At 41.1% G+C, this 12364-nt stretch overlaps 1 protein-coding gene across 1 annotated transcript in view; it reads right to left on the bottom strand.

Annotated features, from left to right (window-relative positions):
- LOC141132850 (prostaglandin-E(2) 9-reductase-like) overlaps positions 1 to 12364 on the bottom strand; it is a 126247-nt gene that overhangs the window by 48670 nt on the left and 65213 nt on the right. The window contains exon 7 of the mRNA XM_073621771.1: positions 4996 to 5161. Within this exon, the coding sequence (XP_073477872.1) occupies positions 4996 to 5161 (166 nt within the window). The remainder of the gene's footprint in view (positions 1 to 4995; positions 5162 to 12364) is intronic.

Consider the following 12364-nt stretch of genomic DNA (forward strand, 5'->3'; position numbering starts at 1 on the left):
GCCGCCATTACTAGTAAAAAGAAAAAAAATTAAAAATGCTATAAATCTATCCCCTATTTTGTAGATGTGATAAATTTTGCGCAAACCAATCAATATTGCGTTTTTTTGTTTTTTTTTTACCAAAAATATGTAGAAGAATACATATCGGCCTAAACTGAGGAAAAAAAGTTTTTTTTATATATTTTTGGGGGATATTTGTTATAGCAAAAAGTAAAAAATAATGCGTTTTTTCAAAATTGTCGCTCTTTTTTTGTTTATATCGCAAAAAAATTAAACCCGATCAAAAGGCGATCAAATACCACCAAAAGAAAGCTCTATTTGTGTGGAAAAAAAAGACATCAATTTTGTTTGGGTACAACAAAGCACAACCGCGCAATTGTCAGTTAAAGCGACGCAGTGCTGAATCGCAAAAAGTGCTCTGGTCAGGAAGGGGGTAAATTCTTCCGGGACTGAAGTGGTTAAAAACTGATATTTATAGCAAAGTAAGCCCTCCAAATGGGGCGGATGCATCCTGATTAGAAACAATGAAATCAATTAAAAACACATGGAGAAAAAAGAAAGACACAGCAGGCATATGAAGGACATATCATGAACAAATAAAACATGTTCTGCCAGTACTCCAACAAATACATCAAAACAATGTAGTTATGTTAAGAAAAGATTTATGTCCTATGCTATATGTACTATCATTCAAGCCATATGGTTTTCTAGTATTGAGGGTATGGATCCACCACACTTCACGTTTAAGCAGAATACGATGAGTGTCACCTCCTCTTTGGGAGTTTTTTAACCTGTTCAGCGGCAAAAAAAGAAAAGGTGTCAAGATTGTCATGTTGTGCTTCTCGGAAATGTTTTGACACATTTTAAATATTTTTAGCATTAAAATTTGTAGTGTCATTCACATGTTCCGAGATTCTAACTCTCAACGGGCGTATAGTACACCCAACATATTGTAGGTTGCAGGCACTACATTGAATTACATAAACCACCGATTTAGAATTACAATTAATATACTGTTTGATGGTATATGTTTTCTTAGTAGAAAAGTAAAAAAACTGAGGTACTTTTTTATGTCTATGGCACTGCCTGCAGGTGTTATGGCCACGCATGTAGGATTCTATAGTGGAAAGCCAAGTCTGTGGTTTGTTTGGCTTCTGGGAGCAAAACAAACTAGGTGACAGCATACTACCTAGACTGGGGGCCCTTCTACTAGAGAAATTACAAACCCCCCTTAATGGCACTATACAGATCCTTGTCAGCATACAGGATGGGAAGATGTTCTTTAAGAATTGCAACAATTTTGTTGTACTCTATAGAAAATGTAGTAACAAAATGAACTTTATGTTTATTAAAATCACTACACTGTTTGTGTTTGTTTGTACTACTATTCTGAATCATCTCCGCCCAATCTCTGTAAAGAGCTATATTTTTACTTCTAGCTATTGGTCGTGTGTTATAGCCCCTTTCTTTAAGTCGCTTTTGAATTACTGTACATTCTTGCAGAAAAACCTCCTCTGTAGAAAAGTTCCTCCTGGCCCTGATGAACTCACCAGTGGGCAAAGCTTTAAATGGTATGACTGGGGTGACAGCTATTAGCCAACAAAAGGGAATTCCCTGCACAGGGCTTTCTAAAAGTTCTAGAAGTCACTGGGAGTTATTTACAAAAGGCAAATCCACTTTGCACTACAAGTGCAAACTACAAGTGCAAAGTTCACTTGAAATTGCACTGAAAGTGCACTTGGAAGTGCAGTCGCTGCAAATCTGAGGGGTAGATCTGAAATGAGGGGAAGCTCTGCTGATTTTATCATCCAATCATGAGCAAGCTAAAATGCTGTTTTTTATTTTCCTTGCATGTCCCCCTCGGATCTACAGCGACTGCACTTCCAAGTGCTCTTTCAGTGCAATTTCAAGTGCACTTTGCACTTGTAGTGCAAAGTGGATTTCCCTTTCGTAAATAACCCCCACTGTGTATCTGAATGCCCCATCAGAGTCAAATCCAAATAGTCTATTTGGGTCGGGTGGTGTACACAAGTGAACTCCAAATTTATTACTGTTGGCAAATAAAATTAATCAAGTTAATTTTGTTGCTACATTTTCTTTATAGTACAACAAAATTGTTGCAAATCTTAAAGAACATCTACCCATCCTGTATGCTGACAAGGATCTGTATAGTGCCATTAAGGGCCCTTTCAGACGTGCGGATCCGTATCCAGCCATTCGCTTGCTCAGCAGGGATCGCTCCGTTGATCCCCGCTGAGCCAGCGGATGACAAGTCCATCTCTGCACACTGTGTAGGGACGGACCTGTCAGAGACACCACTCTCCTCTATGGGGGAATCGGATGATTACGGACCACCTGTCCGTTTTCATCCGATCTGATCCGCCAGACGTATTGAAAATAGGACATTCATCTGTCTGGATTTTGCGGAGCGGATCTGATCGGGGCAGATCGGATGTCAGCAGACATGTCACCGCTGACATCCATCTCTCCATAGAGATGTATGGAGCGACCTTTCAGATCTGCTGAAAAAACTGACAGGCGGATCTGAACGGTCCACACGTGTAAAGAACATCTTCCCATCCTGTATGCTGACAAGGATCTGTATAGTGCCATTAAGGGGGGGGGTTGTAATTTCTCTAGTAGAAGGGCCCCCAGTCTAGGTAGTATGCTGTCACCTAGTTTGTTTTGCTCCCAGAAGCCAAACAAACCACAGACTTGGCTTTCCACTATAGAATCCTACATGTGTGGCCATAACACCTGCAGGCAGTGCCATAGACATAAAAAAAAAGTACCTCAGTTTTTTTCCTTTTCTACTAAGAAAACATATACCATCAAACAGTATATTAATTGTAATTCTAAATCGGTGGTTTATATAATTCAATGTAGTGCCTGCAACCTGCAATATGTTGGGTGTACTATACACTCGTTGAGAGTTAGAATCTCGGAACATGTGAATGATACTACAAATACTAATGCTAAAAATATTTAAAACGTGTCAAAACATTTCCGAGAAGCACAACATGGTAATCTTGACATCTTTTCTTTTTTTGTCGTTGAACAGGTTAAGAAACCCCCAAGAGGAGGTGACACTCATCGTATTGTGCTTAAACGTGAAGTTTGGTGGACCCATACCCTCAATACTAGAAAACCATATGGCTTGAATGATAGGATGGACATAAATCTTTTCTTAACATAACTACGTTGTTTTGATATATTCATTGGAGTACTGGCAGAACATGTTTTATTTGTTCATGATATGTCCTTCATATGCCTGCTGTGTCTCTTTCTTTTTTCTCCATGTGTTAATTGATTTCATTGTTTCTGATCAGGATGCACCCTCCCCATTTAGAGGGCTTACTTTGTTATAAATATCAGTTTTTAAATCAAACATGTATGCTTTGATGAAGGCTTCTTAGCCAAAATGCGTCAACGTATAGCCTGTACCCATGTAACTAATAAAGTACTTTTATTCAAGAGCATACGAGTTGCCAGCCTTTCTGATTTAAGTATCATATCCGTGGTACCTGAACTTCCTGGGTAGAGCGCTGGATCACAGTTCGTGGACTTTTATATTGGCAGTGGAGCTGGGATAACAATTTGTTTCTCTTTTTTAAAATACCTGTGACTGGGCAGTGAAAAAAGAAGCAGCAGATTAATGAGCTAATCTCTGTCAGTCTGCTCTCCCCTACTATCAGCATGCTGATTCACTTCTTGTGCTGCTTCTCCCTCTCCCAGTCTGAGCTCTGCTGTACAACTCTGCATTAATTTGTGGTCCTTTACATCTGTGTCTTCGGACTACTGGTATCAGGGAATTCCAGTTAGCCAGTTAACGTCGAGAAATGTGCATGTGCATACTTCTGCACAACCATTAGCCAGATGTGTGCAAACACAGGAGTACATGTGTACCAATGGCATGTTTATGGATGTATGTGCACGCCCAGAATAGGCATAGGCGTTTTTTTTACATGCTGTCACAGTGCAGTACAGTGTCATCATATGACTGGTATAGCGGTAATCAGAGACACTGACTGGTTACAGTATGTTAAAAAAAGAAACAATAATAATTTTATATTCAATTTATGATTTTTTTTTTTCTTTTTTCAATTTCACTATTTTTTTTTTTTGTTTTTACATATTTTCATCAAAGTAGTTCAGTGTCACCATAATAACACTGTACTACTCGGGGGGGGGGGGGGGGGGGGGTGATCAGGGATTTATTTATTTTTTTAACACACATTGATGATAGTTGTAACAGCAATTTGTACTACTAATTTGAATGGGTTACATTCATGACAGCTGTGATTATTAGTGATCTGTGATTGGCTTCAGCTAATCACATGGTACAGGGTGTTGTGATGGGCTCAGGTACCATGTGACAACTGTGGGCCAATCACAGCATAGGAAACACAGCTGTTGATACAGTAATCTGATAATGGGATTTATTTACTAAAGCTAAAGAGGGTAATTTAGTCACAATTCTGCAGAGATCAGCTTCCAGGTTTTATTGATAAAGCTTAATTAAACAAGCTGAGGTTAGAAGCTGATTGGCTTCTCTGCAGAATTGTGACTAGTTTTGCCCTCTCTAGCTTTAGTAAATAAACCCCAAAGTGACTGCATAGCGATCACATGATCACCAGGCTGCGGGTACCAGCATCTGCAATCCGCTGTGTCCGGTGGTGCTTGCCCCTAACCTGGAACACACTGGATGACTTACATATACATGACCCAGCCTGCCTGTGCCAGCTGCACGCAGTAAATGTACTGTGGGCGGTCAGAAAGTGGTTAAAAAAGCCTTTAACTTGTAAATACCTATGAAAATCAAAATGTGAAAAACACAACTTATACATGTATTCCTATGCTATCTTATAGGAAAGTAAACAGCAGATATAGAAATTGATCTGATCCATAGAGGGTGTACAGGTGTGAAAGCTGAACTGCTGCTTACATATTGTGCAAGGTACAAATATGCGGCTGACAAATAACTGCAACACAAACCTTCAAGTTCTGTTTGATCCTCTCTGGCTTGAAGCTTTTAGCAAGGACAACAACATGTTTTTGCAACAAGTGCCTCATTGCCACCTCTGCTGGAGTTCGACCATGTTTTTTAGCGATGGCATTGAGTACAGGGTCTTCTAGCAGGACAGGTGCATTTTGATCAATCCTGAAAGAAAAATCATTATTCTTGTGTTTTTTTTTTTATTTTATTTTTCATCACAATCAAAAATTATTGAGAGTTTATGAAAAATGACAATGTGACATCATAGCATACAACAAATACAGGTTGAGTATTTATGTCAGTTGTAAAATATCAAAACAAAAGGAAATTTAAACAGTTAAAATAATAAATTGGGGAAAAGCATTGTGTATCTTGCTCTATGTACAGTGGGGACGGAAAGTATTCAGACCCCCTTACATTTTTCACTCTTTGTTATATTGCAGCCATTTGCTAAAATCATTTCAGTTGATTTTTTTTTCCTCATTAATGTACACACACCACCCCATATTGACAGAAAAACAGAATTGTTGACATTTTTGCAGATTTATTAAAAAAGAAAAACTGAAATATCACATGGTCCTAAGTATTCAGACCCTTTGCTGTGACACTCATATTTAACTCAGGTGCTGTCCATTTCTTCCGATCATCCTTGAGATGGTTCTACACCTTCACTTGAGTCCTGCTGTGTTTGATTATACTGATTGGACTTGATTAGGAAAGCCACACACCTGTTTATATAAGACCTTACAGCTCACAGTGCATGTCAGAGCAAATGAGAATCATGAGGTCAAAGGAACTGCCTGAAGAGGGTTTAGAGACAGAATTGTGGCAAGGCACAGATCTGGTCAAGGTTACTAAAAATTTCTGCTGCACTTAAGGTTCCTAAGAGCACAGTGGCCTCCATAATCCTTAAAAGGAAGACGTTTGGGACGACCAGAACCCTTCCTAGAGCTGGCCGTCCTGCCAAACTGAGCTATCGGGGGAGAAGAGACTTGGTGAGAGAGGTAAAGAAGAACCCAAAGATCACTGTGGCTGAGCTCCAGAGATGCAGTTGGGAGAAAGTTGTAGAAAGTCAACCATCACTGCAGCCCTCCACCAGTCGGGCTTTATGGCAGAGTGGCCTGACGGAAGCCTCTCCTCAGTGCAAGACACATGAAAGCCCGCATGGAGTTTGCTAAAAAAACACCTGAACGACTCCAAGATGGTGAGAAATAAGATTCTTTGGTCTGATGAGACCAAGATAGAACTTTTTGGCCTTAATTCTAAGTGGTATGTGTGGAGAAAACCAGTCACTGCTCATCACCTGTCCAATACAGTCCCAACAGTGAAGCATGGTGGTGGCAGCATCTTTCTGTGGGGGTGTTTTTCAGCTGCAGAGATGGGACGACTGGTAGCAATCAAGGGAAAGATGAATGTGGCCAAGTACAGGGATATCCTGGATGAAAACTTTCTCCAGAGTGCTCAGGACCTCAGACTGGGCTGAAGGTTTAACTTCCAACAAGACAATGACTCTAAGCACACAGCTAAAATAACGAAGGAGTGGCTTCACAACAACTCCATGACTGTTCTTGAATGGCCCAGTCAGAGCCCTGACTTAAACCCAATTGAGCATCTCTGGAGAGACCTAAAATGGCTGTCCACCAATGTTTACTATCCAACCTGACAGAACTGGAGAGGATCTGCAAGGAGGAATGGCAGAGGATCCAGGTGTGAAAAACTTGTTGCATCTTTCCCAAAAAGACTCATGGCGGTATTAGATCAAAAGGGTGCTTCTACTAAATACTGAGCAAAGAGTCTGAATACTTAGGACCATGTGATATTTCAGTTTTTCTTTTTTAATCACTTCAGCCCCGGAAGGATTTACCCCCTTCCTGACCAGAGCACTTTTTACAATTTGGCACTGCGTCGCTTTAACTGCTATTTGCGCGGTCATGCAATGCTGTACCCAAACGAAATTTGCGTCCTTTTCTTCCCACAAATAGAGCTTTCTTTTGATGGTATTTGATCACCTCTGCCGTTTTTATTTTTTGCGCTATACACGGAAAAAGACTGAAAATTTTGAAAAAAAATGATATTTTCTACTTTTTGTTATAAAAAAAATCCAATAAACTCAATTTTAGTCATACATTTAGGCCAAAATGTATTCGGCCACATGTCTTTGGTAAAAAAAATGTCAATAAGTGTATATTTATTGGTTTGCGCAAAAGTTATAGCACCTACAAACTAGGGTACATTTTCTGGAATTTACACAGCCTTTAATTTATGACTGCCTATGTCAATTCTTGAGGTGCTAAAATGGCAGGGCAGTACAAAACCCCCACAAATGACCCCATTTTGGAAAGTAGACACCCCAAGGAAATTGCTGAGAGGCATATTGAGCCCATTGAATATTCATTTTTTTTGTCCCAAGTGATTGAATAACGACAAAAAAAAAAAATTACAAAAAGTTGTCACTAAATGATATATTGCTCACACAGGCCATGGGCATATGTGGAATTGCACCCCAAAATATATTCAGCTGCTTCTCCTGAGTACGGGGATACCACATGTGTGGGACTTTTTGGGAGCCTAGCCGCGTACGGGGCCCCGAAGACCAATCACTGCCTTCAGGATTTCTAAGGGCGTAAATTTTTGATTTTACTCCTCACTACCTATCACAGTTTTGAAGGCCATAAAATGCCCAGATGGCATAAAAGCCCCCCAAATGACCCCATTTTGGAAAGTAGACACCCCAAGCTATTTGCTTTGAGGCATGTTGAGTCCATGGAATATTTTATATTTTGACACAATTTGCGGGAAAGTGACAATTTTTTTTTTTTTTGGCACAAAGTTGTCACTAAATGATATATTGCTCACACAGGCCATGGGCATATGTGGAATTGCACCCCAAAATACATTTAGCTGCTTCTCCTGAGTATGGGGATACCACATGTGTGGGACTTTTTGGGAGCCTAGCCGCGTACGGAGCCCCGAAAACCAATCACCGCCTTCAGGATTTCTAAGGGTGTAAATTTTTGATTTCACTCTTCACTGCCTATCACAGTTTCGGAGGCCATGGAAAATCGTATTGAGGGGGGTAGTAGTTTTTGTGGAATGATGATAATAATAATAATAATAATAATGATAATAATAATAATAATAATAATAATAATAATAATAGATACAATATCATTTAAAATAATTGAACATTAAAGTTATGGCCTAGTAGTGCAGATTATAGGATTTAATGCTGTGAGGACGTTGGCTTGTTTTCTTGTTATGGATCTATGAATAAGATTTATACATTAGCTTTGGTAAAGTCATCAGAACGGGTGAACAGCCACCAGTGTTTCCAAATCTTGTGAAATTTGGTAGTTGTTTCTTTCTGCATTGCTAAGGTTTCCTCCATTTTATAAATGGTATTGACCTTTTCAAACCAATCCTTAACTGTTGGAACATGAGTGGATTTCAAGTATTTTAGGATGAGGGCCTTGGCTGCGTTTAGGAGATGTCTAGTAAGCGATCTCTTATACTTTCCAATTGAGTAAGAGTTTATATGGAGTAAGCAAGCTGCAGTGTTCAAGTCCAATGCAGTATGTGTGATTTGTTTGATCCAGCCTATAATCTATTGCCAAAAGTCAAGGATTGGAGGGCATGCCCACCACATGTCTAAGAATGTGCCCTTGTTTGAGCAGCATCTCCAAGAAGTTTCAGAAGTGGACGGGAACCATTTTGCTTTCTGTGGTGTAATGTGCTATTGTGTAATTATTTTATATGAAATTTCCTGTATTTTCGTGCTCAATGAGCATTTATGGGCAAAGATGCAAGCTCTTTCCGATTGAGCGTCTGTGATTTTGGTTTTAAGTTCTAGTTCCCATGACTCTTTATGTTTGCTTATGTCTTTGTGGTTTTCTTGAGTTAGCCAGGAATAGGCTAATGAAATCATTTTGTGACTTGGTGTCCCTTTGTATCAAATCATCATATAAGGAGTCATGAGAATGCTATATAAGGCTCTGTGTTGGCTTTTTAGGAGGAAATCATGAAGTTGTATATAGAACCAGAGGCCAGAAAATGTTCCTTCAGATTCTTCTATCAATGAGCTAAATGATTTTATTTCACCCTTGTGAAAGCAGTGGAATGCTAGAAAGGTTCTGCTGTGTTCAGGTATATTTTTTTTGGTTAATTCCTGGTGGAAAATCAGGGTTTTCAGTGATAGTTGTTAGAGGTCCTGGTATGGAGGCAAGTTTGTGTGATGAAGCTACATTAAAAAGTATAGTAGGTTTTGTAGGCTGCTTTAAATTTCCAAGTTCACCCAACCTTTATTGTTATCATGGCAGTGCCAATCAATTACTCTGGTGATGTGTGTAGCATAAAAATATTTTTTGAAGTCTGGTAACACCATTCCTTCTTTGGATATAGAGTGGGTGAGTAAACGAAGATTAATTCTAGGTTTTTTGTCTGCCCATAAAAACTTTTGCTGTAGGCTTGTTAATTTTTTGAAAAATGAATCAGGTATTTGGATGGGTAATGTGTTAAAAAAATACAATAATCTTGGTAATACTGTAATTTTTAAAACAGATGCCCTTCCAAACCAGCAGAAATGTTTGGAGGTCCACTTCTTAAAGTCTGTTTCTATATTCTTTAACAGGGGTGTGAAATTAGTATCAAATAGAGTTTGTATCTGGTGTCAATTTGATTCCGAGATATTTAAGGGTTTTATGTTCCCAATTGTGTTAGATTGAGTTGTTCAGATGTCAAGGTAAGATTAAGGGCTTCAGATTTGCTTAGGTTAACTTTAAAATTTGAAATGTAGCTAAAGGTTTTAAAAATGTTATTTAGGTTGGGGATGGAGATATGGGGCTGGGTGAGAAAGAATAGTAAATCGTCTGCATACGCCACAGACTTGTATTCTTTGTTGTTAACATGGAAGGTGTGTATTGCTTTCTCTAGATTTATTATTCTGATGAGAGGTTCGAGAGTCAGTATGAAGAGGAGAGGGGAAAGAGGGCATCCCTGTCTGGTCCCATGTTATGTTAATTGGGTCTGAAAATATGTAATTTATCTTGATTTTGGCTTAGGGGTTTTGGTAGAGTGCTTTTTTCCTATTCAGCATGTTATTTTCCATACCGATAAATTAGCAAGTGGCAAGCATGTAGTCCCAGGAGACTCGAACAAAGGCCTTTTCGGCATCTGTGTATAATAAAAGACCTTTGTAAGGCCGTTCCATCTCTCTACCATCACATAGAAGGGAATGTTCTGGCATCGTTGGGCAAGGCAGTCAGCCGTAAAATCCACCTTACTGCTGACACGTGGTCTAGCAAGCATGGGCAGGGACTATATATTGTGTTCACAGCACACTGGGTAACGCTGCTTGCAACTCGAAAGGATGCAGGACAGGGCTTGGTGCTGCAGCTTGTTGTGCCCCCCACATCTCCATACAGCTGGTGGTGATGATGCCAGACCTGTGAGCTCTACCCCCTCCTCCTCTGCCACCTCCTTGCCCTCCTCTGCAGAATTGTCCTATAAACATCAGGTACCCCCTAAGCATTCAAAGGGCTATTCCCAGAGTCAGGCTAAAAGGTGCCATGCAGTGCTTCAGCTGGTGTGTTTAGGGGACAGGAACCACACCGGAGCAGAGATTCTTGCAGCTCTGCAGGGACAGGCCCAGAGGTGGTTCACACCACGCCAGCTCGGGCCAGGAGTGGTGGTGTCTGATAATGGCTCAAGCCTCCTGTCTGCCCTTAGACTGGGAAAGTTGACACATATGCCATGCCTGGCACATGTTCTCAATTTGGTGGTGCAGCGTTTCCTAAGTACGTACCCAGGGTTGCAAGATGTACTAAAGCAGGCCAGAAGAGTCTGTAGCCATTTCAGGTGGTCATACACAGCCAGTGCTTGGTTGGCTGAAATTCAGCGTGAATTCCACCTGCCCGTAAACCGCCTGATTTGTGACATGCTCACCAGGTGGAACTCAACTTTGGGAATGCTGCTAACATGCAGCAGAGGGCCGTCAATGAGTACCTGTGCTAGTACGGCACGACGACAGGCTCAGGACGCCTCTGCTTTTTTTACCCACGCCAATGGCTGGTCATTGAGGATACATGCACTGTATTATCACCATTTGAGGCGGCCACAAGGATGGTGAGCAGTGACAGTGCATGCATCAGTGACACAATCCCTGTTGTGTTCCTGCTGGAGCAGACTCTGCGTGGCATTATGGACAGGGCACTAGAGGCAGAGCAGCAGGAGGAAGAGGAGGACATCCTTTCCTCTCAAGGCCCACTTTATCCAGACACCATCATTCCTATGTCACAGAACACACAGGTGGAGAGAGGGGAGAAGGATGAGGAGGAGGATTCTGCCACTTTCATAGGCTTCGTAGAAGAGGAAGACATGCATCAATCTGTAAGCGATGCCTTTCCAACCACAGGACCCTTGGGAGTAGTACGTGGCTGGGAGGAGGAGGTTCCAGATGCTGTCATCCTGAGTGACCCCCGAGGAGTCTGCTTCTTAAGCCTCGTCAAATTTGAGCCACATGGGCAACCTCATGCTTCAAAGCCTGTGAAAGGACCCAAGAATACGTGGCATAAAGGAGAAAGATGATTACTGGTTGGCAACCCTCCTTGACCACCGTTATAAGGGGAAGGTCTCAGAACTCATCCCATCCCCACAGAGAGTGCAGAAGATCATATCTCTTGAGGACATGTTAAAGAGGATTTTATTGAGCATTTTTCCTGACTCCAGTAGGTTACAGTATGGTGGAAAACGTTGTTTTGAGTCTTCTGTTGGTCAAGAGAGGAGCGTTGGAGAAGGCATCTGCCTAAGTGAGGCATTTCAGAATTTTTTTAGTCCTCGCCGCCCAGGGCTGTCCGCTTCCACATCCCATCAGCAGCATCTGCATCACATGGTGGACAATTACCTCAGGGCCAAAACAGAGATGGAGAGCTTTCCAGCTGACGATCCACTGACTTACTGGGTCATGAGAATAGACCACTGGCCAGAACTTGCCCAGTATGCTATTGAGTTGTTGGGCTGCCCTGCATCCAGTGTGCTTTCCGAACGGGCATTCAGTGCTGCAGGAGGTTTTGTTACTGATCATAGAACGCGTCTGTCCACAGACTCCGTGGACCGTTTGACTTTTATAAAAATGAATCCGTCCTGGATTATCAGCTATGAAGCCCCTGATGCCGATGTCAATGATTAAGTCTTTTTGGGATGTGGAATCTCTGCAGGACTTCGAGGCTGCCTAGCTTTATGGGTTTTCAATCATTTCATCTGTTTTTGGTATAGGTTTCATGGGCACATTTAACACCCAAAGACCAATTTTTCACCACCTGTTTGACAGGTGCATACCATTGCAATTTTTTTTGCCTTCATCAAGAGAACCTC

The sequence above is a fragment of the Aquarana catesbeiana genome, linkage group LG03 (genome assembly GCF_042186555.1).
Source record: "Aquarana catesbeiana isolate 2022-GZ linkage group LG03, ASM4218655v1, whole genome shotgun sequence".
In the NCBI taxonomy this organism is placed as follows: domain Eukaryota; kingdom Metazoa; phylum Chordata; class Amphibia; order Anura; family Ranidae; genus Aquarana; species Aquarana catesbeiana.